This window comes from Melospiza georgiana, chromosome Z (genome assembly GCF_028018845.1).
Source record: "Melospiza georgiana isolate bMelGeo1 chromosome Z, bMelGeo1.pri, whole genome shotgun sequence".
Classification (NCBI taxonomy): domain Eukaryota; kingdom Metazoa; phylum Chordata; class Aves; order Passeriformes; family Passerellidae; genus Melospiza; species Melospiza georgiana.
Window position 1 is genome coordinate 43,944,966 of NC_080465.1, and position 27,321 is coordinate 43,972,286.

Consider the following 27,321-nt stretch of genomic DNA (forward strand, 5'->3'; position numbering starts at 1 on the left):
TAGTATAATAAGATATTTTCTCCTGGATATGAGAAGACATTGCTGGCACCTTACAAAGTAGACAAACCTGTTTAAAAGTGATAACCTGTTTGCTGTTCTCTGCTTAACTTATTGGAGCTCACAGGTCAAGAAGAAACTCTGAAGCAGGAGTAGAGATTTTTTTAGCATGCCCATATATCCATATAATGAACTAATCACCTTCAGTGGCTCATTTGTTTCAGTGTTGTGCTATGATAGAATACCTTTTTAAGCTGAAGGAGTTGGCTTTGGCTGTAGCAGGAGTATCAGCATGCCTGGTTGTGCACTGTGATGAGATGCAGAGCTGTGTGTGGTAGTGTTGCTTTTCTGCATCTGCATGCAGGAGTGGTACACTTAGATCTTGTCAACATTGTGCTGGGATAGCTGTGGCTATACTGCTTTCAGGACCTGAGGTAATGTCTCCATGTGGAACTTGGGCATCATACTGCTCTCAGAACTAGTTCCAGCTTTCATACTTATGTCATTGCCCAGCATAGTATTCTCTGCAGTTGAGTGCTGTAGGGAGATACTTAGCCTCTAAGAAAAATCACAGAGTAGAACAATGTGTGCTTAAACTTACAGGAGAAAATAAATTACCTTTATTTGAGCAAAAAGAAAGGGCAGAATCTGTTGTATGCCATTGTGTAGCACTTGTCGGGCAGAAAAGAATATGGCCATTTTTTAGCTTCTCACTGCTGAATAACACAGAGTCCTTCTAAGCTTTATGGCAATTACCTGGAAATGAGAGCTCATAGATTTGTCTCATTTCTTTAAGCAATCTTTGCATTTTCAATGGCCTTTCTAGTGATACTGTAAAACATTCATTAATGTTATTTAAGGTGCCTGATGTGAGTACTTGTATTTGTGGCTAAAAAAAGTGTTCTTGCTCTGAAGTATTGGTAGGTTAAGTAGGCAGAACTGAGATACAGATGGGATACAAAAGCAGACTGTAGATGGTGAGAATGAGGGCAGTGGTGACTGAATGCTCTGTGAAGAAAAGTGACTTTTTGAGGGTGAATATGGAAAGTACATGCTGTGTGGTAAATCTCTGTGTCTGTCTCAATTAAGAAACATTTATTGTTGAACTAAGATGAGAGTGTGCTTATTGCTTTTCAGATTGTGTTCCTGACTTCACGTGTTTCAGCAAAGTATCTTAAAACAGGCTTTTAAACTGGTGTTCTGTTTTGGATTGGGTTGGTGAGATTTTGGTGGCAGATTGGTGGGGTTTTTCCTTCTTTTTTGTTGTGGTTTTTTTTTTTTTTTTTTAAGCTTGTCAGTTCTGTAGATGAAAACCAAAGGTAAGCTATGCATTAAGTGGTGTATAGTACAGTCTTGCGATATGTTTAGAAATTACAGTCTTTTCTCATTATCAAGATTTTGGCAACTGAAAATGCCCTTAGGAGAATGTCTCCTTTCTAGCACCAGATATCAGGATTAAGGAAACAATAGGAAATTTTTCTCTGTCATCAGTTTTATTTTTTGGAAGAAGGTAATTTCATCATCCAGGTATTTGAAATTTTTTCTATTGAGGAGATAACACAGTGAAAGGGAATAAATTACTCTTTGTTGAGTAAAATGATTTGTAATTTAAATAAAAGCTTCAGTGACTGTAGTCTCTATTTTGTTTTTCAGATATTCCCTCCCTAATTTTGCAGATGATGTATTAGTTTTTCAGTGATGTTATCAAATAATCGTATCAAGCTTTTATTTAGAAACTTTCGTTAAAGGCTTATTACAAACATAATTCAGTCATGACTCTTGAATAACTGAACAGGCATTTTAAAAATTCACGATTTTACGGGGTTTGATATTTTTCCACTGTAGTACCACTAGTATAAACTCTTCATTCTCTTTTTAATACAAATCTCTTTGCATTTGTTGAACAATCATTTCCTAATGTTCTTTTGTGTTGATGACAGTGAGTTATTAAAAAATAAATTTTTAATAGCAGTTTAACCTTTTTTCCCCTTACTTCTAGAGAGTTAGCTGTAGATTTTTCATGCAGGAAATTGCTATTGTTATGCCAGTCTACCCCCTGCTGGCTGCACATTAGTATTAATTAGATAATCATATGGAACAAGCATCTGATTTATTAGGGAGCTAGATTTATAGCAAGGAGTCAAGGTGAAAAAAATGGTATAGAATGTATCTCGAAAACTCTGAAAACACAAAGTTGGGATGAAATCAATTACTTTGCACCCGGAAAGAGTATTCCTTATCACAAGCAGAGTGGGAGAAGCAACTGCTTGGTGAAGCTGTTTAGGGTGTGTTCATAATGTGTGCTTTCATCTAGGAAACTTCCTCACGTGCTTTTGTGCTCATTTAATAGGACATCTTTAGAAAGCCACATTTTAAAGCACAGCCCGTGCCAAAATAGGTGTTACGAAGATGCAGTGACAGGTGGGAAAGGCTTATTGGTATTCTGTTACTAACTTCTATTACAACAGCAGCATAAGGCTGTAACTGCACTGAATGCTTATAGTAAAATATGGTTTCTGCACATGAAAAGCTAGCCTTTTAATTGGGATATTAAAGCTGAATGCAGGACTAACTGGAACTAGTTAGATATAATACTAATGCAGATCTCTTTTACATATATCCCATGTTACTAGTCTTACACATTGTAGTTCATGCAGTGACAAAGGTTGAAATGGTTCCTCAGCTCTCCCTTTTTGTCTCTTTAATAGAAGTACAACTTGACACTGTGAAATCAGTCAACTGATTAAAGAAAGAATGAGTATTATCTTGTTGCTTTCCCAGTCCCATACAGTTGATCAACATATTTCTTGAGGTGTTGCTCTCACTCGACATAATTTCACAAGGAGGTGGTAAAATCATCCCTGAAGGTGTTTGAGAAGTGTCTGGATTTGGTGCTGGATGATGGTTTAGTGGTAACAATGGCAGCGCTGGGTGGACAGTTGGACTGAATGACCTTAAAGGTCTTTTCCAAACTTGATGATTCTATGATGTGACTGCTTCCCAGTGCTTAGAAGTAAGGACTGCCTTGCATGTGCAATAGACCTACTCATACACACAATTATTATGTTTGGTTTTGTTTTGGTGTTTTTTGCAAGAGTTCATTGGTATATATTGAACTCGTCATCTGCTGTAATCATCCAGTTGGTTTTCTTACAGCTGCCATTTGGGTGTTTTTAATTTCATCCTTTATTTGACGTCCCTTAATCTTGTCTACAAGTAGAACCCTGCATTTGTCCCTCAGAAATTGCAATCTTTCCTTTTTTTCTTAGACCATTTCTGTAATTAATTAAGATTATTCAGATTTCTGACCCTGTCCTGCAACATGTTTTCAGCCCCTCCTAATTGTTTTTATTATTTCATGTCAAAGAGATCTAATTACGTTGAAGTAGGTTGTTTTTTAAAACAAACTCAGCACTAAATACATTTTGGTCAGGTGTGTCCTCTTTATATAATTAAAATATCTTTCATTATTGCATTTAGTCAGAAATGTTTAAATACTGATGCTAAAGCGAATACATTACATAAAATTGTGCCCCCTGAGTATCTGAGACATGTCAAAAAACCCAAACCATGCTTAATTTAAATTTTCTCATTATTTTATAATATTTGCAGCCTAAATGAAGAATAAACTGTAAACTAGTTAGGAGTATTACAGAAAGTTGTTCGGATTTTCTTTTAGTGTTATGTTGCTTGCTGTGTTTTTCAAACGCAGAGATGAAGTATTTTGTACTTTTTCAGCTACAAATTAAATTGATTGACTGTTACAGGATTAACTCTTTTCACCAGGGGGAAAAAACCTCCAGAAAGAAATACAAAACCCAGATATGTTTGGCTGTATATATGTGTGGACCTGTTAGAGCAAGTCCAGAGTAGGTCCACAAAGATGATCAGAGGTTTGGAGCACGTCTCCTGTAGTGACAGGCTGGGGTTGTTCAGCCTGGAGAAGAGAAGGCTCTGGGGAGACCTCAGTAAAGCCTTTCAGAACATAAAGGGAGCTTATAAGAAAGAGGGAGAGTGCCTTTTGACATGGACAGATATTTTACATGGACAAGAGGGAACAGTTTTAAACAAGGAGAGATTTGAATAGTTGTTAGAAATTTCTTTACTCTGGGGGTGGTGAGCTGCTGACACAAGTTGCCCCAAGAAGTTGTGGATGCCCCATCCCTGGAAATGTTCAAGGCTGGGTTGGATGGGGCCCCGAGTAGCCTGGTTTAGTGGAAGTTCCCTATCTGTGACAGGGAGGTTGGCACTAAATGAGATGTCTTCCCACCTAAGCCATTCTGTGATATACCTCTGATAAAAGTGAGCCAGTATTTGCACAGAAATCTTTGCTTTAGTCAGTTACCTATACACAGCAGCAATATTGATGATTTTGCTTTCCTATACAGGAACACTGGTTCCTTTTTTCATGTGATCAAAGCGTGTCCATAGACAACTTGCAGAACAGCTTTTTCTGCATTTTTAAGCATCCAAAATAGTGAGGTTTCTTTATTCCTTTCCCTCTTTATTTTTGTGCTTTACTTCATCAGCTCCCTCAAGCAATGCTTTTAATGGCAAAGCTCTTTTCTGAACCTACCCAGAAAGTCATACTAAATGATACTTGAGAAGCCCATCAGCTCCATGCACTATCTGGAGTCACACTTCAAACTGCTAACATTGCACCTTCTTGCACAACTGTGAGATTTGTTTATGACTGTACGTCTGACTTTGTTCTAGTTCTGTGTGGTGCTTGTACCAGGTCTAATTCTGTTGCTCATACTGTCCAATTTCCTGGCCCTCAGTATCATCCAGTGAAGTTGTCTGTCTACTTGAAGTTTGGCTGTTATCCTCTTTGTCAGCTGTTGTAACATGGCCTAGTTTTTTGCTTGTTTGTTTTTAACATATTCTTATTTGCAAACAGTGCAACAAATTTTTGTTTTATACCAGGTGTTAGAGATGTGAACTTAGTGGAATAAATGAACATGCTGAATTGTAACAACTTGATTCTAGCCTGTGCTTTCAGAGAGTACATGGAAAAGATGATTTGACATCTGTAAATGGGAAACTGTCTATTTGCATAAACAGAAATATGTGGTACATTCAAGAGTTAGTTATTTTCCATGGGTGCAAATACGTGGGGTTAAACAAGGTCTTTATGAAGTGTTGACAGATTGGTGACTTTTGCTACTCTTATATTGGTCCTGTAGAACAGACTTTCCAAGCAGCTGTCACTTGGATCTTCTCTTTTGATAGTTAAAAATAATAGATTTGGGGTCGTCTGACTTGTTTTTTTTTTTCAGTTACAGTTCATTGTAAGTTAAATGAGCCTATATGAAATAGGCTTTGCAGTTTCTATTTTTCTACCTGCCATTTGCTAAATATGACATAATGTAAATCTGTATTTAAATTGCATGCTTTATAGGTTGTGGTTTGTGTCCCTGCAGGAGATCTGTATTGCAAAGCATAATGAGAAGATCCAGCAGCGTCACCAGAGCGAGAAGGAGTACAAAATGCACCATACTGTTCAGCTGGTAAGTTTGAGTTTTCTGCTGTTGAGCTTAGCCTGTCATTAATAGCTGGCATTCCTCATTATACATTAATTAGGGGAGCATTCAGATTGATAGCTCTTCCAAAAGATGCTGTGTATCCCTGACCTTTGCACCATGCACAATTTCTGTGTCATATTATGCTGGCAAGGGGGAGTATATAGTTGTGTTAGGAAGACATGGGAACCAAGCAAGTAGAACAGTTCTTTATGCTAGATTGACATTCTGAGTGTTTTGTTATGTTTATCATCATGTGCACATAAATGATTCGGAGCATCTTTGAATGCCATGTTCGCTATGCTGATAAGAGCAAGGAAATCACACGTATTTATTCTTGAATCTTAATAAGCTTGGTTACTACTTTTCTTCCTTCTACAAAAGCAATTACTGGAATTACGTTGTGTAAACTTGTAGTTCCAGATGAATGCTCCATGATTTTTTTATAGTCTTGTTGCAGAGAATAGACCAGCTGGAGTCTTATCCTGTACCTAATAGGCTTATCTTAAGGAATATTCAAATTTTGGACTAGGTCTTGGGAGCTGATATAGTATCAATATTTGATAAAGATCACTGACAAAGATGCATTGAAATCCAAGTCACTTTAATTCAGGCTTCAATTAGATTAGTGAAAGTGATTCTATTTCATCCTTATACATTTTTAACATTGATATTTTTGTCCAGGAAGTCAGCTGCATAATTTATTTTGTGGAAAGGCTACTTGTCCAAGTCAGTATGTATTGGTATATTCTTTAAGGAATTGAAAAAAAATTTTTTTTTCATCAGTTCTTATAATAAGGCAGAGGAAGTTACTGTGTGGATTGTAGGCCATTTATCAGTCTTACAAATAAGACTTGACAAAGCCAAAGGACTTCATTGTCTCTCAAGTACTGCAGAGCTTTATATTATGGTGTTGCTTGCTTGAATGATATAAAGAACCTTGGCTAATTTTTTATGTTTGTGTGGGGTTTTTCTGGTAAAAATGTGATTGAAAAATGCTAGAATTTATGTAAAATATGTTTTAAATTACTGGATTTCATTAAGAATTTTGAAAAGAGGGAGTCCAGATTTGAAACCAAATAAGAATTGCAATTTCACCATTTTACTTAAAAGTGAAACAAAACCAAATACACAAGTCGGCCAAAACAAAAAAAAAAAAAAAAAAAAAAAAAACAAAAAACATAAAACCCCCTTGATTTTGAGACTCCTTCAGGAAAAGTTTGATCTGAATGCATATGTAACATTTAGGTACAGTGATAGAACTACTTTTCTTCCTTTCTTTGTTTCTGTTCTAACTTCTTTGGCCATTGTTCTTATTTTCTTTTACCACATGCTTTTCCTTCTCTTCACGTCTTTCTGTTTTCTGTCCTTACTATTTTTCAGACATGTTCTCATCTTTCTCTCCCTAATGCATCTATACTTCCTTCCTTCCAAGTCACAGGAGTTGGCTTTTTGTGAAGGACACCAGCCACTAACTGACTTATGAAAATGGCAGGCAGACACTGCTTTTGTGGTGACTGAATGAGTGTAAAAGATTCACAAAAGTGATCAGAATTTTTGATTATGAAGATAAGCTTTCAAAAGTAATATTAAATGCTGTGAGTCATTTTAAGAATTAAAGCTACTGGTTTTGCTCAGGGTTTTTGCTTTGTGGTCAGCTGTTACATCACTTTTCCTGATAGCTTCTGAACTTGCCTGCAGTGAATTTCACCTTCTGGTAATTAGCTTCCATTTCCAGTAAATTTGACTGAGGAGTGAGTGTTTGTTTCAAAAGGTGCAGTAACTCTTGCTGAAATTCTGTAAGAGAGTGATTAATTAAAGGAGATGTACCCAAAGGTATGTTTTCCATGAGGTAAAATCTCTGCACAAGTAAAAACAACTGTACCAGGCATGAGGAAGAGTGTCAAACCTTTACTTAAGTGCAATTATGTAAAATCAAGCTGGATTAAGTAACAAAAGCTGGAGTAAATACAAACTTACATTTACTGTTGTAAATGTAAGGATGAAAACATTTACTTAATTTGCTTGCTGTTGGGTTCAAAACTTTGTGATGCTGAGTTCTGTGAATTCTTGTACTTTGAGAATACTAATACAGCTTGTTTAAATGGACAGCCTTGTGATTTGGACAGTCATTTTGTTATTGGAGTGAGGGGGAAATGATACTGCTTTGCTCTCTGGCTAATTTATATAACTTTAATTCAGTGGGACATCTCTAAGTATAGCATTCTGTCACTTGTTATTTCTCATGTCTCAAAGTAACAAGTCTACCAAGTGTTCCTGTTCGAGATTGAAACATTTTTTCCTGTTTTGCATTTCTTTGACAAAACAAACCAGGAAATGTATACTATTTTTTAAGGGGAAGTCAGAGGCAAAATTTTGAGGTTGTGTTCATTTGAGAAGTATCTTTTTAAGCAACTTTTCACATTTAGAAGAAGAGTTTTTTTCCTATTGAAGCCGAATAAAGCACTGGATGTAATATTTACATGTCTTCCATATATTTTCTCAGAAACGAGATCAGTTGCAAGATGAAGAGGAAAGAAAGAGCTCCTGGGTTAGTCAGGAACGACAGAAAACCCTGGACAGACTTCGTACATTTAAGCAGGTAATGGAAGAATAGTTTTTCTTTTCTGGCTGTTTTCTTTCCTAAAGAACTTCTCACTCATTCCAGTAGTGGCATTCACTTTCCTATTAGTGATTCTTTTTCATTGTATAATTAGCTGGCCTTTGGAAAATTCCCAACAAAATATGGCATTGGTGGTAACAGATTCCTCTAGCTGTTGCATTCCCAGTGCCATAATAAGGTTCTATTTACTCTTGCACCTATACCTTGTGACAAGACAATTGGCAAATATTCCTGAGAAGTATAATCTAAACAGTACTTCCCACAAAGAGCATTGTCATCTGACCTGGCCCCCTGCTGCTGATTGCTAGAATACCTGCCCCTTCTTATTACAATGGAGGCATCAGAAAGTGCATAGAAGGTGGAACGAAGGGGAAGGAATAAGGAAAGGACTGAAAGTGAAAGAAAACAGAGACTGTATTAATTGGTGAAGACTTTTTGTTGTATACATTAAAAAAATAAAGGTATGAGAAGTTTCTTTGCTGGGAAGTTGTCTTCTTCAGTGGTATTTCAGAATGACATTCATGTCCTTATTGTTTGCAAGGCTCTTGAATTTTGTAACTTCTGTAAAATGAAGCAAATTTACTTATTTTAACTAGCAATTGTTCATGAGCTGACTTTTTCTATTAACATACTAAGGCTTTAGGCTATTGCTTTAGGCCTTCCACAGTTGTGCAAAAAATATTACACCTGTCTTTTGGAAGCAGTTTAATTTTTTGCTTTAAAAAGACTATGGATGAAACTAATATGAAAAGACTGATAATGACGCAGCAAATTTAAGAAGTAAATTAAGGCTAAAATTTTTTGATGTTCTCAAGATATAGCTTTTAAAACAGTTTGATTCACATATAAGGCCAGCGTATTAAGTCAGGACTGGTCTGCACTTGCAGAGGGAGCCATTGACCAGGTTTAGAAGAGGAAAGGAAGAGGGAATTTTGAATTTTAGTTTCCAGTAAAAAACCAGTTTTAAGTGTGTAATCTGATTCTTAGTAAATCGTAATTCTAAACTATGTATTTCACTGATTAGGCTAATCAAATCGTGGCTTAAATAAGAAAAAAAATTACAAATAATTTTTTGCATAAAGCTGGGGATATATTTGCCTTGCTTTTGCATACAGAGCAAAATGAATATTGTTTGTCAGAAATGACAAGTACATAAAATCCAAAATAGTCCATTGCAATGGCTTACGTAATTGTCCATACCTTATTCACTTTAGCGGTACCCTGGGCAAGTAATACTTAAATCAACCAGACTGCGGCTGGCTCATGCAAGAAGAAAATGTGCAGCCAGCTCAGTGCCCTGTGTTGAGCAGCCTCAATCTTTGCCAGCAACCATACAAATCCAAGAGAAGAGTGAGGAGGTGGAATTGGAAAAAGCAGTTCAGCCTTTGCAAGTGCAGGAATCCACAAGCTTAAAACAACTTCAAGATGTCTCCTTGCCTCCTAATGGTGTTACCTCTGAACTACCCTGTGTTAGCACTTCTCCACTCACCAGTGACCAGCTTCAGCCAGAGACTGCTACTGGAGTACAGCTTCCACCCCCTTTGCCTCCTCCACCTCCACCTCCACCTTTGCCCTCCAAGGAAGATGCCACCAAATCCTTAGAGAAAAGTGACAGCTTTGTTAAACGTCAGAGTGTGGAGAAGGGAGTCCAGCACTCTTCTGGTGTCCCACCAGCACATCTGTTTGATAGCAGTCAGCTAGTCAGTGCCAAGAAGAAGCTTAAGAAGACTGGTGATATAGAGGGTTTACAGAGAAGAAGAGGTAATGTTTTAATTTCTGCATATTTAATTTAAAATTTGTTGTTATTAGTTTAAACATTGCAGTACACATCAGTTCATTTTTTAAATTATTCTGTAGGAAAATATATGCTGTGATTAATTTGTTATTAATGGGAAAGTTGTTAAATCCTTTTTAGCTGAAAGATGCTGGCAACTAGGGCTTTTACGACAGCATGGCAAACTTGTTCAGTGAAAACACTTGTGAAATTGAGTCTACATTATCCCATGTTAGACTAGATAGAAAATGGACCTAAATGCTCTTGAAAAGAATATTTATGTATCTACTTACTGCTAGCCCTGTAAATATTCTGTGTTTCACCTGGAAATGCAGTGTTCTATTTAATAACAGAATAACATTAATTTTTATGTGGTCCTACTGTTTATTTTACTCGCATTTTATCTTGCAATTTTAAGCACCTATTGTGTTATTGTGTGTACAGTTTTGTATGCATCATAATATGACAAATATAAATTCAAATCAATTATTCCTCTTAAGAATATTGTTCCTGTCTGCAGCAGCACTCTACTCTACACTGAGATGTTCCAAGTTTTTAAGTGGCTTCAGAAATTTGTCTCTCTATGACAGACAGGGACTTTACAGTCTGTCCTCCCTCCTTCAAATGTGCAATACTGTATTCTTTTATATTTCTCTTTTCATTGTGGTTTTTCTGTCTTCTAGGCCTTCAGTAGGACAGAGAAAGCTTATTCCTAAATGCATAGCAGGTTTTAAAAAGCATATTGTACAATATACAAAAAAGAACCCGGAGATACATACGTATTGATAGAGATGTGCTGCACAAATTACGTGCTAGTGTATTCAAAGTGTTTAAACTTTATTATGCTTTATTATAATGCATTCTCTGAGGTGAAGATATTTCCCACTCATGGCCCTTACAAGAGCAAAAGCCTGATTTTTTTTTTGCAGAAGACTAGTTTCAAAATTAGGGATAAAGAAAGGATTTGCCATAAAGAACTATCTCTGACTTCTTTGTTTTCATTACTTATAAAGGAAGACAATTTTTATAACTGTGCTGGGACTAGATGCCAACAAATACATGAACCCAAAGAAGCGACAAAATGCATGCTCTTGCAATTGACTATATTGCTGCTTCCCTTGCTGGCTTGTGGAAATAGTCATGCAATAGGTGAAAATAGCCTAAAAATGCAAGTGGAAAGAATGGATCCCACAGTCCAGTACATAAGACATGCATTCATTACCTGAGTTCTAAAGTAAAAAAAAGTGATGCAGTAAACACTTTCATTATGTTAAAATCCTTGCAGTTTATTTGACTTTCCTGACTGCAAACAGAAAAGCCACATTTTTCAGAAAGTTTTTCTTCCTGATAGGAAGTTAAGTGGTTACAAAAATTACAACTGTCTGTATAAACCGGCTTTGCCCTGGTAATAAGGAAGATTATTTAGAAGCTAAAACAGTATTGGAGCTACCATTATACTTGTAGTATGGGACTATCATATTAATAGTATGCTGGCACTTTTTGGTCTTGAGGAAATAAAAATTAAAACTGATAAAATTTTGTGAAAATAATACAAAGGTCTTTTGATTTGCTGCAGTGAGTTCCCCGATGGATGAAGTGCTGGCTTCCTTGAAACGTGGCAGCTTTCATTTAAGAAAAGTTGAGCAGAGAAGTCTCCCTCCTTTTCCTGATGAAGATGATAGCAATAACATCTTGGCACAGATCAGGAAAGGGGTGAAACTGAAGAAAGTACAGAAAGATGTTTTGAGAGAATCCTTTACAATTCTGCCTGATACTGACCCTCTGACAAGGAGCATCCATGAAGCATTGCGAAGGATTAAGGAAGCATCTCCTGAGTCAGAGGATGAAGAGGAGAGTTTGCCTTGCACAGACTGGGAAAACTAACCTGTAATTAAGCTACATTTAAAGATAATATTTCTACAACAGTTTTTTATACCAGTAGCAGCTAAGCCTCAGGTTGTGCATTCTGGGAGACTTAGTAGGAATATGACTAAACTGTCTGACATCCAGTGTGATAAAAATGCACATATGAATTGAGCATCACTGACTTTTCAAAGAATTTAAGGTTTATAATAAGGAAAAGCTTTTTTTAGACAGTATGTTAGCCTTTTACTGTTCCAGTACTTCCGTTGAATATTGACAGGATGGCTTCATAAAAAAGCTTGATTTTATTTAGTTAATTTGAAGGGACAGTTCCCAGTTTACCTAAAAAGTTTAAAAAGCAGCACAATCACTATGGGACACACCTTATACTTACTTGCTGATTATTTCTAGCCTTGTAAAAATTGGGTATGTCTTATTTCAGACTGAGTAACTTCTAAGTGAAGGACAGTTAAATTTGAATGCTGAACACATTGAAATCTTGTGGGTTACCCTGAGATTTCTTATGGCCTGGTTTCAGTCTCTAAAATCTAACTTAATTGAATTTTCAGACTGTAAACAGTAAATATACAATTTATACCTCTGCTGGTCATATGAATTCCATGAACTTGCATTAATACTAAGCTACAGTGCCTGAAAGTACAGATATCTGACTTCAGCAGATGAAATTAATGATTTCAGAACAAACCAAAAATCAGCAAGAGATCAATTTTCAAAATAATTGCTGCATCAGTAGCACAAAGATATTTGTGATTACAGCAGCAGCATAGGTTGCTTCTCTGTGGTGGCTCTCTCATGTTACACATGAATGAACTTGACTATCAGTGAAGGTTCCCGCTAAACCTAAAATCTGAGAAACCAGAGGCATGACAGTCTGAAAAGAAATTAAAAATCTGTTTAGAAAGGCTATTCAAACAGAATGGAAGACAAATATTTGTAATCCTTGCAACACAGTTAGCAGTAGAAAGAATATAACCTTTTTGAATGTTCACAATCCAGCATTTCTACCCTGGTTAGTTGTTAACATAGCTGGAGAGTGACTGTTGGTAAAGTGCTACAGCTGTTTAAAAACTGATTCTGACTTGGCACATCATCTGCTGAATGTTCTTGTGATGATGAAGTACTGTCTCAATTGGTTGCATTGGTGTGGTATTTTCAAATTTTAATATTTTAATTTTTTGAAAAGGAAAATAAATGCTGTGTTCAATTCCTCACAAACTAGCCATTGACCACCCTAATGATTTCACACTGTTTAATTATAGCTTGCTCCTTCTATTCCATACCAAATGTACTGCTAGTTTTGGAGTTGAAACTCCAGGAGTGGAGATGTGCCTAACTCTTGCTGAAACTCCAAGTAAAAATGATTTTTCTTTCATGTAACTTCCTTCAGTCCTTGCATATTGAAAACTCCCACTACCACAACTCTTCAGAAATCAAGTGACAGCTATAAGAAAAGACATGTCTTGGAACTAACTTGGCTTTCCTAGTACAATTGCAATTGGACTGCAATCTCATTTCCTAGATAACAGATCAAATTTAAACTTTGAGATTTGATTTTGATTTCAGTAAATCTGTTTGAGTGTTTAGGATTTTTTTGCATTTTTTTTGCAAAATACAAAGAAATTTTCCAAGACTGACTTAATTATTTTAAAATTAAATTGGTTGACCTCCTAAGCATTTTGCACTGGAAGTGTGTCTTAGAAATATTCTGTGGTCATTGCCACACAATGTAAATAAATGTTTTTCTCTGCTATTTGCAGCCCCATAAAAGGAGTTCATAATGCAGGTTGAAAAATCACTGCCAGGTGGTCCCTGGTTGTTGTCTCTTTTTTACCTGTCTACATCCTGCTGAAGTCCTGTGAAATCATTTAGACCGAAAAGCAGTATTCAGTGTCAGTTCAGTGCCAGGAGTATGTGCTCCTTGTTCTTTTCATATCTGAGGCTTGCTTTCTTTTACCATTGTTGTGTTTTATTACAAAAACAACCCTGTTAGGATTTTTTTAAAATTAGATTATTTAACACATAATAGTTTAGATGGAAAAATGGTTGTAAAGAACAGCTCAGAAAATTTGGGGATATTCACTTCATCAAAAAATAGCTCAGAAACAGCAGAGATTGAGACAAAGCCCTTGAAAAACGCAACTGAAAAAATGCTTTCCATATAGATGAGCATACTTGCTTGAAGATACAGACTGGTTTACTAGCATTCATCACAAAAGAGCAAAGTAATGAAAATCTGTTGTAGAAATAGCAGACTGGTATTTTTTACTGTAAGGTTATCCACTTAATATCATGCTTTAAGACTGATCAGCTGGTTTTTAACTTGTGCTACACATGCTGAAACAGTAGCATAGAGATTTTAGGTTGAAAACATGTTTACAGTAGTGAGTTGGCACACATTTTTTTATGAATTATGCTTAATTACACATATGTCTGTATAGGCTAAGTGTAATGCACATATTTGCCTTACAAAAGGAAGGCTAAATCTGATACAGTGATGTATATTTATTAAGTACCAGAAAGTTCCTTGATACGTGTGAAGGAGGGAGTGTTAGTAGTGCTCAGTGAAGTGGTTTCATTTGTTATTGAAGTTTGAAGACAAAACTAACAGTAACTAATTCTTGCAGGAGACCTCGTAATTTCTTGTATTTCCTGTTCTGTGAGTTAACTTCTACATAAAGTTATGGCTAATCTTTTAAAGAGCGGTTCTTTCCAGACAGACACTCTGAAACATGTAAAAAGATACTGAGGCATTCTGTATATTGAAGTAGCTGAGCAAGCAGTATAAATATGTAGTAGCTTCTGTATGAAAAATCTGAGAGATTACTGGTTAGCAAAAGTATCCTGAGAATATCTGCATACGAGTATATAACAGTGCACCATAGTACACTAAGAGTACTGTAAGTAATGCAGATCTTGAGCTCCTGTCAGTGGTGGACAAAAGTAACAGATAACAAGGGAGATTTTGTTCTCTGATGCAGTATTTTGGGCCTCTTTAAACTCTAATCTGTTTAATTGCCAGTAATACCAGAAGACAAAAAAAAAAAAAAAGTCCTGGTCAAATGCATGTTCTGGCTCCAGAGTCACTGTGCCATTATCCTGGGAGCAAAGAGAACCTTTGCTCAGTATATTGCACTGCTCACTGTATTGCATATTAGAATTGCCTAATATGTTGATAATATCTGTACAGCAGTTTAGTTTTCAGATGTTCCTTTTTCTTTCTTTCCAAACAGGTGCTTGACAGCCGCCAATGTGTGAAAAGAAACCCCAGTTGAAGATTTACTTTTCTTCTGCATTTTTGAGAATTCAGAGCCAGCAGTTATGACCATCAATTCCACAGGAGGCTTTCTTTGGCAAAGAAATAGTCTTTCTTTGGCAAATAACTCAGTACTTGGAAAAAAATGGCCTGAAATGTTAATTTCAGGTCACTTTTTTCTTTATTTGTTCAAACAAATTCTGGTTGGGGCACAAAGCGAAGTTGTTAAGACATGCATTTTATACTATCAAGAATGCCCAATTATTAAGCACTTTTTATATTTGCGTTAGTAATGTACGGCCAGTTAAGTGAGGGGGCCATTTTGAGCTGGGAGATCACTTGCTATTAGAGTAACTTTGAGGTTCTAAACCAGCTGTAAAATGGCCCCTTCGCTGCACTGAATATCTCATGTGCTTGAAAATTCAACGAAATGGCTCCCTGCAGAGAAGCTTGCTGTGTAGCAGTCTGATATTCCAGAAAGAGAATTCCTAGTTGCACTACAGTAGCTGAAATTCAGTAACATGCAACTAAGACTTTTTTTCTTCTTAGCTTGAAGAAGCATATATCAATATGAAAAGCAACAAGTGACCACAGCACAATGAGAGTTAAGAGTTGAATTCAGTACATATTCAAGAATGTGTTTGTTTCCATCATGATATATTTAGTAAGACATACTGCAGCACCTTTTTAGAAGGTCATGTTTAGTCTGACATCTTTTTAAAGTAGACATTTTCATGCTTTTTAAAAATATTTAGCTATGCTGAACCAAGTTAGTTATACTTTTATCATTTGTTATAAGAAGCAATATTTTGTAATTTCATACTTAAAAATATTTTTCTCTTTTGGTTTAAAATGGCTTTTGATTAGTCTAAGCAGCCTTCTTTAAAAAAAGATCAAAGCACTTAAGCATTCTGATAATTGAGTTGTGAAAATCATGCTATTCTTGCTGGTTTTCATTTTTCCCTTTAGTGGCTGCGAAAATGTTTGTATTTCATACCCAAAAGCCTACTGGCTGAAAAACGTTTCTTTTGATTCTGACTGTTTTATTTTTAAAGGAGAGTTACAACTTCCTCTGCAGTGAATACTTAGGAGTAGTTCTAAACCTCATGACTAATGGCTGCAGGCAGCTACTCTTACGATACCACAGTACCAAGAGGTATTTCAATACAGAGATACAAGTAGCCTTGTACCACCTAAAAACCTCATGTGGTATTAAAAATCAGCCCGTTACACTTCTAGGAAAGCTGAATTTCCACTAGAATTTTGTTTTTACTAGTGTAACATACACTGTGTTTGAGAAATACACAGTCCCTGTCCTTTGTGTTGTGTGGTCCATTCACTGTTCCTCTTTTGACAGATAAACTACTTTATGGGGATCTGGGTTCTTTTAAGTGGAGTTACTCATTGCTGCTGTCGTGTAATGGAACACGTACTGTGTTAACATTTATAACAGGGGATTTCACGTCTTGCCGTTTACTTACAGAGAGAGGAGCAGGAGACCTTACCTTAGCAATAGGCTGTGTAATCTAAAGGAACCTCAGCTCTGGGACCCTTCAGTCTATTGAAGATGTTTTGCTGTGGCTGTCCAAAAATTAAAGCTCTGTCAAACATCTCGGGAGGATTTTCTTAACCATGTTGCCTTACTTATAAAGTTAGTGAAGATTGATTTTCAAAGCACCTATGAGCAGCGTTACTGTAGAATTATATAGATTTTGCTGTGTTAGTTGCTAGGTCTCTATTTTTCAGCTGTGTGAAACACCTGATACTGGCTTCCCACAGGCCTAAAACTTCATGATGCTTTCTTCTTAAACTTATTCTCCGAATTCTGCGCTATGTGGTGTGGTTGCGAGCTGTCTGATGCTGTGTTCGTGCAGCAATAGCAGCACTTTCAAGGTTCATCATAATCATTCGACACTGCCTGTACCATCAGCTGTTTTGTTCTACATTTGTTTGTACTTTCAGTCACACCACACATTGAAATCAAGGTAATCAAATAAATTTTTGGCTGTAGCACAAAACAGAACTTTGATGTGAAATGGTAATGCACATTATACATTTCATCTGAAACTTAATGCTAAATTAAACAAGGAACTTCTATGTTCATTTTTTCCTATTTTCCAGCCTGCGGTTTCATTCCTTAGAGTATGCATACAGAACACTAGCAAAATTTCAAGCCGAGGAAAAATAGTGTAATTTTAAAGTATTTGTGCAGTGGTTCCCTTGCACAACACGTTTGTCTGCAGTTTACCACTGTGTTGTTATCTAAATAGCTCCATGCTGTACTCTACTACAGTTTTCAGATATGTTTGCCATGTGATCTGTCATCTTTGCCTTGAAAAATGTGTGCATGATTGATGAAAATTACTCTTCTTAATCTGTTTCATATTTAGCTGAAATCTTAGATTTCTGTAGTAGCTTAGTCTCAGTAGAAATGGAGTTCTCATATGAGCATGTATTTTAATGGCACACAAAAAGTAGTTGTTCCGCTGAGCATAGTAGTATGTATCAGTTCAAAGCTGCCATCTTCTATGTGGAAAATGAATGAATTTTTTTCCCTCATCCTACTAAAAAAAAATCCTGAATTTAAATCTCCATGAGTCACTAGATGTCACAATTTCATGTAATTTTCACTTTGATATAAAAATTGTGCATATGTAGTGTATACAGGCTAATGCATAAAAGGTACCATCCTCTGCCATGTGAAATTTTCCAGTGGGATGGCTACTGCAGAAGAAGGGGAAAGTTTAGTGTATTTATAAGAAACTTAGGGCAATTATGACAGTCCTGCGTTGAGATCAGTTCCTCCACAGCTGAGAAACGCTGTAATAATTGTGAGAAATCTTGGCAAGCATCACTAAGGAAAAACACGTAAACATGCGCAAGGAAAAAGAGCCTCCATAAAAAGACCTGCCTATTGATATTTTTCATTTTATTGTTGTGGCTGCATTGTTCTGTTGCTAGTTATTTATCTTAAGTAGTTTGTCAGCTTTTCGGCTTTTTTCTATTTTTAGAAACTTATTTCTTTTTTGAAATTAAAAGTTTTACTATGCTATAAGATCCAGTGAAGTAAAGATTTGGGATGCATAATGTTTATTGTACAAATGCTTATGTAAGGATTGAAAAACCTTTTATAAATGGGAACAAGAAACCAAATCCTCGGTTTCTGCTAAAATAACCAAAATGTAAGGTAAACAGCAATAGTCTTGTTCAGAAATTGAATTTATATCAACAAGAATTTCATGTTCTCATTCATGGAGGTTTCCAGATCCTTTACAAATGACCAATAGTCTTACTCACTTTACTGTATTTTCATGTTAGTTATCTGTGTAGGGTAGATGAAGGCTTTTTTTTTTATTCTTTTCAAACATCACTTCTAAGTTTTGCCTGGTTTTGTTTGGTTTTTCTTTTTTTTAATCTGACAGTCTGCATTCTACACCAGACACTTGTAAAATAAATTAGTATGATTATATATTGTGTACTTTTGTGACTGAATTGGGGATAGAACTCAACATACTTCACTACATTATTTGTAAAGAATCATTTTGAGTATAAGCACTATATTCTGTACTGTTTAATAATAAAGTAATGATAGATGCATTATTGAAGATGCAACTTATTGAGAAGAGGAGGCAGAAACATTGGTTAATGTTACCCTTATTCCATTTGTTGCACTGAATTTCAGGAGTGTAATTTGTAAATCAAGTTTGCTCATGCGTGTAATCAGATTTTATTTTCATTGTAATGCTTATGTAATTAAATTACCTGAATGTATTTCTGGTAATGATTTCATAAGCATGGACAATATGTTGTTGATGTTTCGCACTACAGAATTAATGTTAAGAACAAGCAAAGCTTCTTGCAAAGAAAAGGAGTAACAGAAGCACCTTACTGGGAGAGCATGTTGCATGATTTCAGTCCTCTTGGAGCTGACAGTAGGTTATCCTAAACTTGACTGCAAATTGCTCTTTGGTGTAATAAGCACATTAACATTCTGCTATCAATGCTATCAACACAATGGCTATTTTTAACCTATAAATATACTGTAATTTAAGTTTTCCTACAAAGTCAATTTATATTTAATTGCTGCCTAATACATAAATACTTAGAATTTTTAGGAGGGTCAAGGGAGGGAGGGCGGGCATGCCAATATATTTGTGGGAGGGGCTGTTGCATATATGGGTCTTTGTACTTCCCTTTCATTTTGACTGTTAATCCAAAACTCACAGCTCTGGCTTTGGTGAATCTGCAACCTGGCATTTATGTATTTTTATTGTGATTCAGGTCTTCTATATTCTGTTGCTCAGAGCTTCAGAATTTGACAGAAAAGGTCATCTTTCCATTCTCAAATGTGAATGCTCTGTACCTCTAATATGGAAAATGACCAACCAATTAATTTTATTCTGCTGAGTTTTTAATATTAATGTGTAGAGCATTATCTAAAGCTCATTAACCAGTAGTGTGTCCATTGAAAACAAGCAGAAAGGATGATGCGCACCATTTTGGTGTGTATAGTCCAAACTCTGCAGAGAATTTATTCCATAGACTGTCACCTATCCAGGAATTTGTTTGCCATAAACTGGCTTGATTTTCAGAGTATAAACATAGTTTTGACTTCTGAATTGGTTAAAAGGTGTTGGGCATTGGGGATATTCACTTAACATCTTCCAGCGTGTTGTTGCTGTTGCTATATGTTTTGAATTTCATTTTACATGTATACAAATGCGTCATCATGAAAGGAAAGCTAAAAAAATACAGATGGCTGCAAGTTGTCTTACATGAATGAAGCCAGTGAAGCTTAATGAAACGAACTCCTTTGTTAATTAAGCCTGTAGAATAAATAAGAAATAATGAAAACAAATTTTCCATTCACTAGCTTTGTGCAGTATTATCATTAGACTAAGACACTACTAGCACATTGTGCTTGGCGTTAAGAAAGTTCTTTAATTCCATTATATTCAAAAGGACATATTAAATGCATATTTTATTGTAAACAACTCTGCAAATTTACTATGCCTGAAAATGCTCAAAGTTATTAAGTATTAAGCACAAGTATGTTTAAAAAAAAGTTTAATAACTAAACAAAGATTTCTAGCAATACCTAGAAACTAAAAAAATTCTAATTGTCTGCTTCTTGGTCTTTTTTCTTTCGTGCAGCTTTTCTGCAGTGCAAGTTTATTGCTGTGTATTTCATGGGGTTTTATTATCATGTTTCAGAAATTTAAACCTGTACGCAAAGTACTGCATTCACCTTATTGTACATGCGATGTAACATCATACTCACAGTTTTGGTGCTTTAAAATTATTCCTCTTTTCTTTATTAAAGGATATTTATTTGATCACTGTCTTGGTTTTAACTTTGATTATATACTAGCTTTTAAAAATACGTTTGGTTCCCACAAAAAGCAATTTCAGATTGAATTCATTTCAGTTCCCATTGGTATTCTTACAGTTCCTCAAATTCTCTGTCATGGTTTAATGGTAGGTGGTTGCTTCTAAGCTATGTTGCAGCCTGGAATATTTGTAGCTAGGTAACATCTTTGTAAATGAAGCCACATGAACAATATAAGTATTGCAGAAGAACCTTGCTCCTAAATGATGCTGGGTAGTTGTGCGTAATTACAAATCACACCCACTTGCCATCTCTTGATCAAAAGACAGAAACACTCTATCAAAAAGGGTGAAAGTTTAAATACTGAAATGTTAAGAGCTTGGCACCCTTATTTACACCTAACGTGTCCCTCACTAGAGTTCCTAGGTGTTTGTAAGTTCTTCCTTTATTGCTCTAGCCATTTTGTGTTACTATTTATGTAGACTTAAGTCTTGCAAAGAAAGTATCTTTATATTGTATCTCTTTTCCCTTTTGCTTCTGTGTTTTTGGTGCAGTGCAGGAGGTTCTATTTCTAGCTGGTTCCTTAACCTGAAGAAACAAAAACCCAGTGTATTTCTGAAACAGGAACTTTCTAGTGCTATTACAATCCTGAGAAAACAAGAAAAAAGGACGTTTCAAAGAGCAACATGAAACCAACTTTGTATTTGCAGTGCAAATCTACATTGCAACATGTCTTGTACAAAATGCAAAGCTGTCTGACTTTGGTTTCCTAATGGTGTTTTTCATGCCAGGAAATAATGACTTAATTTTGGGTTATGGAAGAACATGTAGAAGAAGTAGGAAATGTGTTTTGAAATAATCAGTTCTTTGATTGTTGCTGACTTAAGAGGGAAGAGAGTTACATTTGTGTCTGAGGACTGTTTCTAAAGCTCTGGCAGTGTGTGAACTTGATGTGGGTGCCTGCACAGGTTTTGCTCTGCAGGACAAACTGATGCTCCATCAGCTGGTTCTGTTTAGCACTGACTTCAGTAGATAAGTTGACTGTATTTTATAACTCTCTACAGTATCAGTACAGGCTGGAAGTGAATTTAGTGTATGCATCAGGATTGCAGATGAGTCTGCAATGAATCTGCAATGTAATCTGTAGGCAGACTTAAAAGGCAGTGGTATGCCATGCAAAATAAGGCCTCTTGTTTGTACAACACAGAAGATGAAAGAACCAATTTTTTTTTCCTGCTTGTAACATGTTAGATGTAAAACAAAGGTACATTATAAATAAACACTCAGTGGGCCACAATGCCTCTGAAATAGGAGAACTACTGATACGTGCAGGGTTTGTCTCTGTTCCACCTCTTAATGCTCAACAGAAGCAGTAGGTACAAGAGAAAGAAGTAAAAATGGGAGGTGTATTTTGCCGATTTTTTTTTCCAAAACCTATGAACTGTTCTTACTGCTGCTTCCCATCATAGGGAGAAGCTCATTTTATAGGTTTCATTCTTCCTGCAATTGGCGGGAGCTTAGAGGAATCCTGGAGTGCCACAGTATCTCTGAATCTTGGGATCAGCAAGCCATCAGTATGTCACTGCCACCACTGCAGCTGGAGCTTTATGCTGAAGGCACAGGTCTAAATATACCATTACAGTGTTGTGCACACTGTGTGTGCCACTGTGTTTTTTACCATTTATAAAGGAAGGTTATAATGTCCATAAAAATGGATAAAATGGTGTCTTAAACCTTAGATATGTACCATGTCAGCCTTTTAACTGTTACAGGCATCACTTGGCTTGCACAAACTGCCCTTAAGCAGAAAACCATCCCAGGGGTGTTCCCAAGAAGCTGCAGTATCATCGCTGTGTAACCTACCTTGCTCACAGAAGTGCTGCAAGTATCTCTCCCAATCTCCATCCTGCAGAACTGATCCCACAGAGAAGCATTTCTGCCTTTCCCCCTTTGTAGTAAGATTCTCAGTCTCTAATTACTTTCTCTAAACTTTATGCCAATGTTCACCACAGTCATGCTCACTGTCCAGATTTTCATCAGCTCAAAAACAGCACATCTCCCTTGAACTGTTGCCTCCACAGGAAGGGCCGTTGTATAAAAACAGGCACAGATTACTCTGTGCTGTTAAAGCTGCTGGCTCTGTTGTTGCTGGGGTTGCTGATCATTAATCGACCAAAACTTTGGGAAAAAACCTAAACCAAAACAAAGGTTATATTCACATTCACACTGTATCTGCTGTCTTACCCCTTTTTCCTATTGTAGTTTTGTGCTGTTTCTGGGATGTTTGTTGGAGATACTTGTGCCACGGGCAAATCATCTGTATTGCTTTCTTGTCACTCATTCCTCACCATGGAATGCAGCAGCCTTCTTGACTTCTCTGAGACGTCTCACTATACCCCACATTGCTTACATAAGACTAAGCACATTCACAGACTTTCAAACATAAGTCACTGTTTACTTCATTCTTTCATCGTAACAACTTTTCTAATTAGCATCACATTCCCTTTGTACATTACTGTTTAAAAGTCAGGAATAAGGAAGATTGAAGAATCATGCAGTTCATACAAAGGACTTATATTAACTATACTTTTTCTTCCTCAGTACTTTATTTTAATCCCATTCAATTTCAGTAAGAGTGTAACTGAGTTCTTAGCATACAAAATCATCAGTGCATGCTCAAACTGCCATGCATGTTAAAAGCACAATTTAAACACCAGTAACAGACATTTATGAATCAACTTCTTTTGAAGCACCATAAAAGGATGGCCATTTTCCCCATCACATGCACTTGGCTGTGAGTAAAATGACTGTTGGAATGGACAAAGTCCTGTGAAAGCAATTTGACAGAAAAACCACTGCACACTGCTCTTGGTTTCTAATGATATGTTAAAAAATGTCTTAAATTGGCATTATAAAGTAATATTTATAGTATCAAAAAAGAAAGAAACAGCACATATCCTAGAGTTCTGTCAATGGCATACATATATTTTTGTCATGGTTTCCTAAAGATTTCTGCTGCTGAAAAGTCTTCTCTTAATAGCAGAGTAAGTTGAAACATAATGTTTGTTCTCCTGCCCAGCACCACTGCAGGAGGAAATTTATTTTCCCTGCTTTACCACAGTGTTTTATGTGCCCCTGACACACCCATACCTTGCTCTGTCACTCAGCTCTATGTCAAACTGTGCTGAGTAAGTCAGGCTGTTGGCTTTTGCAAGGTCTGACCATTCATAGGCCATTCTATCAGTGCTTGTGGCCAGGAGATGGTCAAAAAACCCCAAGTAATACTTGGAGAGTGCCTACTCTCATTCAGCCATTCTGGGAAAAGATTATAGGAGTGCAGAAATTGTCCTCAGTCAAAGGTTCTGTTAGTTAAAACAAATCTCTGTTTAGGAGATCAGGTTTGTCAGTCTTTAAATTAAAAAAAGTCTACTTGGGCTATGTATTCAGGGAAAACGTGAGCCACACAGTGCCTACCTTTGCTTTATTGGTGTACAAAATAACATGCATTATATTTAAATACTCAAAAGCAGTTACATTTCCAAGTTAGTGCTATGTCCCATTTTGCAGAAAACCCCAACCCTTCAAGTACTCAGCTTTTAATCTCCATTTGCAGTAAGAACCTTTGAACAGAAACTTTGTGTTCCAGACAGCATTTGTTGAGACTGCGCTGTCAGCCATCTGGGATAAACCTGGGTCCTGCTCCCAGCCATTAGCTGCCTGAGATAACTACAGAATCCCTGCCTTTTGAGGCCCAGATGAATGAGTTTGCTGCAGTCCTTTGTGGATGCTCAAGGTTGCAGGGATGCTTCTGGATAAGGATGTGCTTGGTACTATCACTAATACCAGCTTGGCTAATTGAATGCAAACTTTAGCTACTGCTCCCTTCTCAGTGGAAGGAGCCTAGCTGTTTCCCAACAGGACAGTGTCTTCTATTAACCCATCAATGTGTCATTGCAATTGCAAGCTGTGAAGTTTCAGTTAAAAAAAAAAAAAAAAAACAACTCACCCTGAAATAATGTAAATTAGAATTTCTTCACTTAAATCCATGACCTTCCAGGTGATGAAGGCCTGATCCCTTGACATGCCACTGTCACCAGCTGGCTATTTTCCAAGTAGCTGCATGCCAGCATTTATGCCATGTAAGACCCAGCACTGTGCTTGTGAGAGCCATGGAAGTCACCTTACAACTGCCTCTTGTAGTGGCCCCCTCTTCTGGTGCAGCCCCTCAAAATAGAGACTTGAAATACTATGACAAATTCCACAGCCACCTAACAGCTATTGCTGAGCTGTAAAACTGCCCTCAAGTTTGGTGAACTTGCTCGTTCTTATCCCATGTGAATCATCCTCATTGCCAGGTTCAGAGAGACGATTCCATGTTTGGGCACACCAGCAGTTCCAGTGCAGTTGCTTGCTCAGTCACAGAGCTGACCAGCTCTGTGCTCTTTGAGGCCTTATTCCCTTCTGGATTTTAGATATCTATGTCCTTGTCACAGTTTGATCACTGCAACATGGCCCAAGTGTCAAAATTCCTTTAAACCCCTCTGAAAGGACAGTACTGTTTGCCACCTACCCAACCTGTTACTCAAGACTAAGTCTCATAGATGGATTTCCCAGCCTGACTCAGGTACAGAGAACTGTTCTTGTCTTTGTACTTGTTCTCTCATGGAGATTTCCAACGTAGCTATAATTCATTTGCAAAAGACCTGTCACCTATTCTAGCTGATGACAGAAATCTTCTATTTTGATGGGAGGTTTTGCTGTCAATCCTAACACATTTTTGCATTTTAACTTGAGTTACATGTGCCTTATAGGTATTTTCTATTTGTGCAATACAGTTATCATCGGTGAAGAGCATGAAAACTCATATCTTCTGAAAATACTTGCATTGCTGTCTCTATGACAGCTCTGATTCAAGGTACTTTCTAGTAGCATGCCTCAGTAATGCTTGTTTAGGAGATCCCCAATGCTTCCTCACTGAGGTTGAGATGTTCATGCACAACAGTCAGCACCTCATTCCCACAGGTATCTCTTTTGTGGGTGGGTTTTGGGGTTTTTTGGGTTACTGATGTCCCTGCTGGGTGAGCTTGACACTGAATATTTATGTTTCTCATTCCATAAGCAGTTTAAGACTTATATTGACTATAAACATGTTTGGTTGTTCCATGTTATGCAAGAGAAAAGAACACAGACAGGACGAAAGAAAAAATGCAAGAAATAGAGGATAATGAAAGTTTTGGCTGGTAAGTTCAAATGGTAACAATAACCACCTCAAATAAAGCTTTCATAATTTCTTTTTAAAGAGGTGGGGAAAAGCAGCTTATAGCAAATCTACATATTACTCTGCTTCTTTAAGATATACAGAATGAAATTTCCCCTTTTCTCCCCCTGCAAGCAAAACTCTGACTGTGCAAAATGCTCTGGAGCAAAAGGACTCCAGACTGGTAATGACAGAGCTACAGTTTTGAAGCAGCAGCTTCTGAACAAAGGACAGCAAGCCCTCCTGGGTTGCTTCTGGGACAGACAGGAAGTGCAGCTGGCAGGGTGTAGCAGTGAGGCTGTGCAGCAGGGACTAGATGCAGGATGCTCGCATGAAATACTACTTGAGGCACTCAGCTACATACTTCTACCCTGGCTCCTCTCACTAAGTCAAAGAGAGCTGTACCTTACACTGATGGATTTCTGGTTCTCATTGCTGCAGATTCCTGAGAAACAAAACTGCTGGAATTATAAAAATAACCATATATATTCAGATGTGAAGAAATAAGTAGATTTAATGTTAAAATTTCCATCCATAAGTGAGGGCTATGATCTTTCTCCTGCAGGCAAGTACAAGGTCATTTTGCTTCAAATTTCTTTTGTTTTGTTTAGACACAATTCCACTGAACATTTAACAAAATACAAGCCAGACTCAGAGAATTTCAAAGGCCTTGTTCCCTCTCTGCAAGTATCTGCATGACCATATTTAATTCAACAGGAGGAAATCCGTATACACAGATTATGTTTACACATACCTTGTCAAGTGTAGCTCTTCCTCTCCCCTTAGCACCTGGATGCATGGTATTGTTTGTGAAGGTCCTTAGTTCTGCCCTCCTTCTTGATCTACTGGGGAAAAAATCCTTCTTCTTCAAGAATTACCACAGTCACAGAAATGCAAGTTCTCTTCCAAGAAAATGTCTATGTTGCTATTCTCAATCTAATGGAAGCAAAAGCACCTGACACACTGCTGGATCCATGCAGTGAGATGAGGAGGCTTGGATGAGAGCAGATGAGAATTCCCAAAGCAGGGAACAAGGTTGGAAACTACGTGCAAGTTAAAAGAAAGAAAAAACCCCAAACTCAGCTCAGAAATCCATTACCATCGCAGGAACAAACATCATAGGATCGGATGGCAGCAGAAAACAGGGAGCACTGATGACTAATACTGGTATCAAACCTCTAGAGTGGTGAAGGTAAAAGACAGAAAGGACATGGGGTTTGCAGACTGTCAGGACTTCAGCTGTGTTCATGAAACACCCCCAGTGCTGACCTTGGGAAGCCTCTAGCAATCAAGAGTGGACTTTTGGGGCAAGCCAGGTCTGCTCAATGTCAGCATGATGTGAGCACCTAAGGAAAGTGAGATCCTTTCAGGCGGTTTGTCATTCCCTATGCAAATCATTCTCACCGATTTTACAGCTACACAAGGGTTCCACACTAGGGAATCTTTTAGAAATCTGTGCTTCCCTCACCCACCCCGAATTTACAACACCTTTGATAGTTACTTTCCTTCCAATGCCTTTATCTGAAAATACTAAGGAATGCCAGATATATCGTTGTATCTGAGCTCTGCTTATGCAAGACCCAGAGATAAGGGGGAAAGTAGGTTTATTGTGTTTCTTTGGTCCTATGATGAGCTGCCAGCAGTGCAGAAGCAGAACTGGCCACTGCAGGTCCCTGAGAGGT

At 37.1% G+C, this 27,321-nt stretch overlaps 1 protein-coding gene across 1 annotated transcript in view; it reads left to right on the plus strand.

Moving 5' to 3' along the window:
* The window catches only part of JMY (junction mediating and regulatory protein, p53 cofactor), a 64,299-nt gene extending 45,123 nt beyond the window's left edge, over positions 1-19,176 (plus strand). Inside the window, exons 7-11 of the mRNA XM_058043559.1 lie at positions 5,421-5,507; positions 8,026-8,121; positions 9,357-9,903; positions 11,493-11,803; positions 15,031-19,176. Coding sequence (XP_057899542.1) covers positions 5,421-5,507; positions 8,026-8,121; positions 9,357-9,903; positions 11,493-11,800 — 1,038 coding nt within the window. The 3' untranslated portion in view covers positions 11,801-11,803; positions 15,031-19,176. The remainder of the gene's footprint in view (positions 1-5,420; positions 5,508-8,025; positions 8,122-9,356; positions 9,904-11,492; positions 11,804-15,030) is intronic.
* Positions 19,177-27,321: the final 8,145 nt, after the last annotated feature.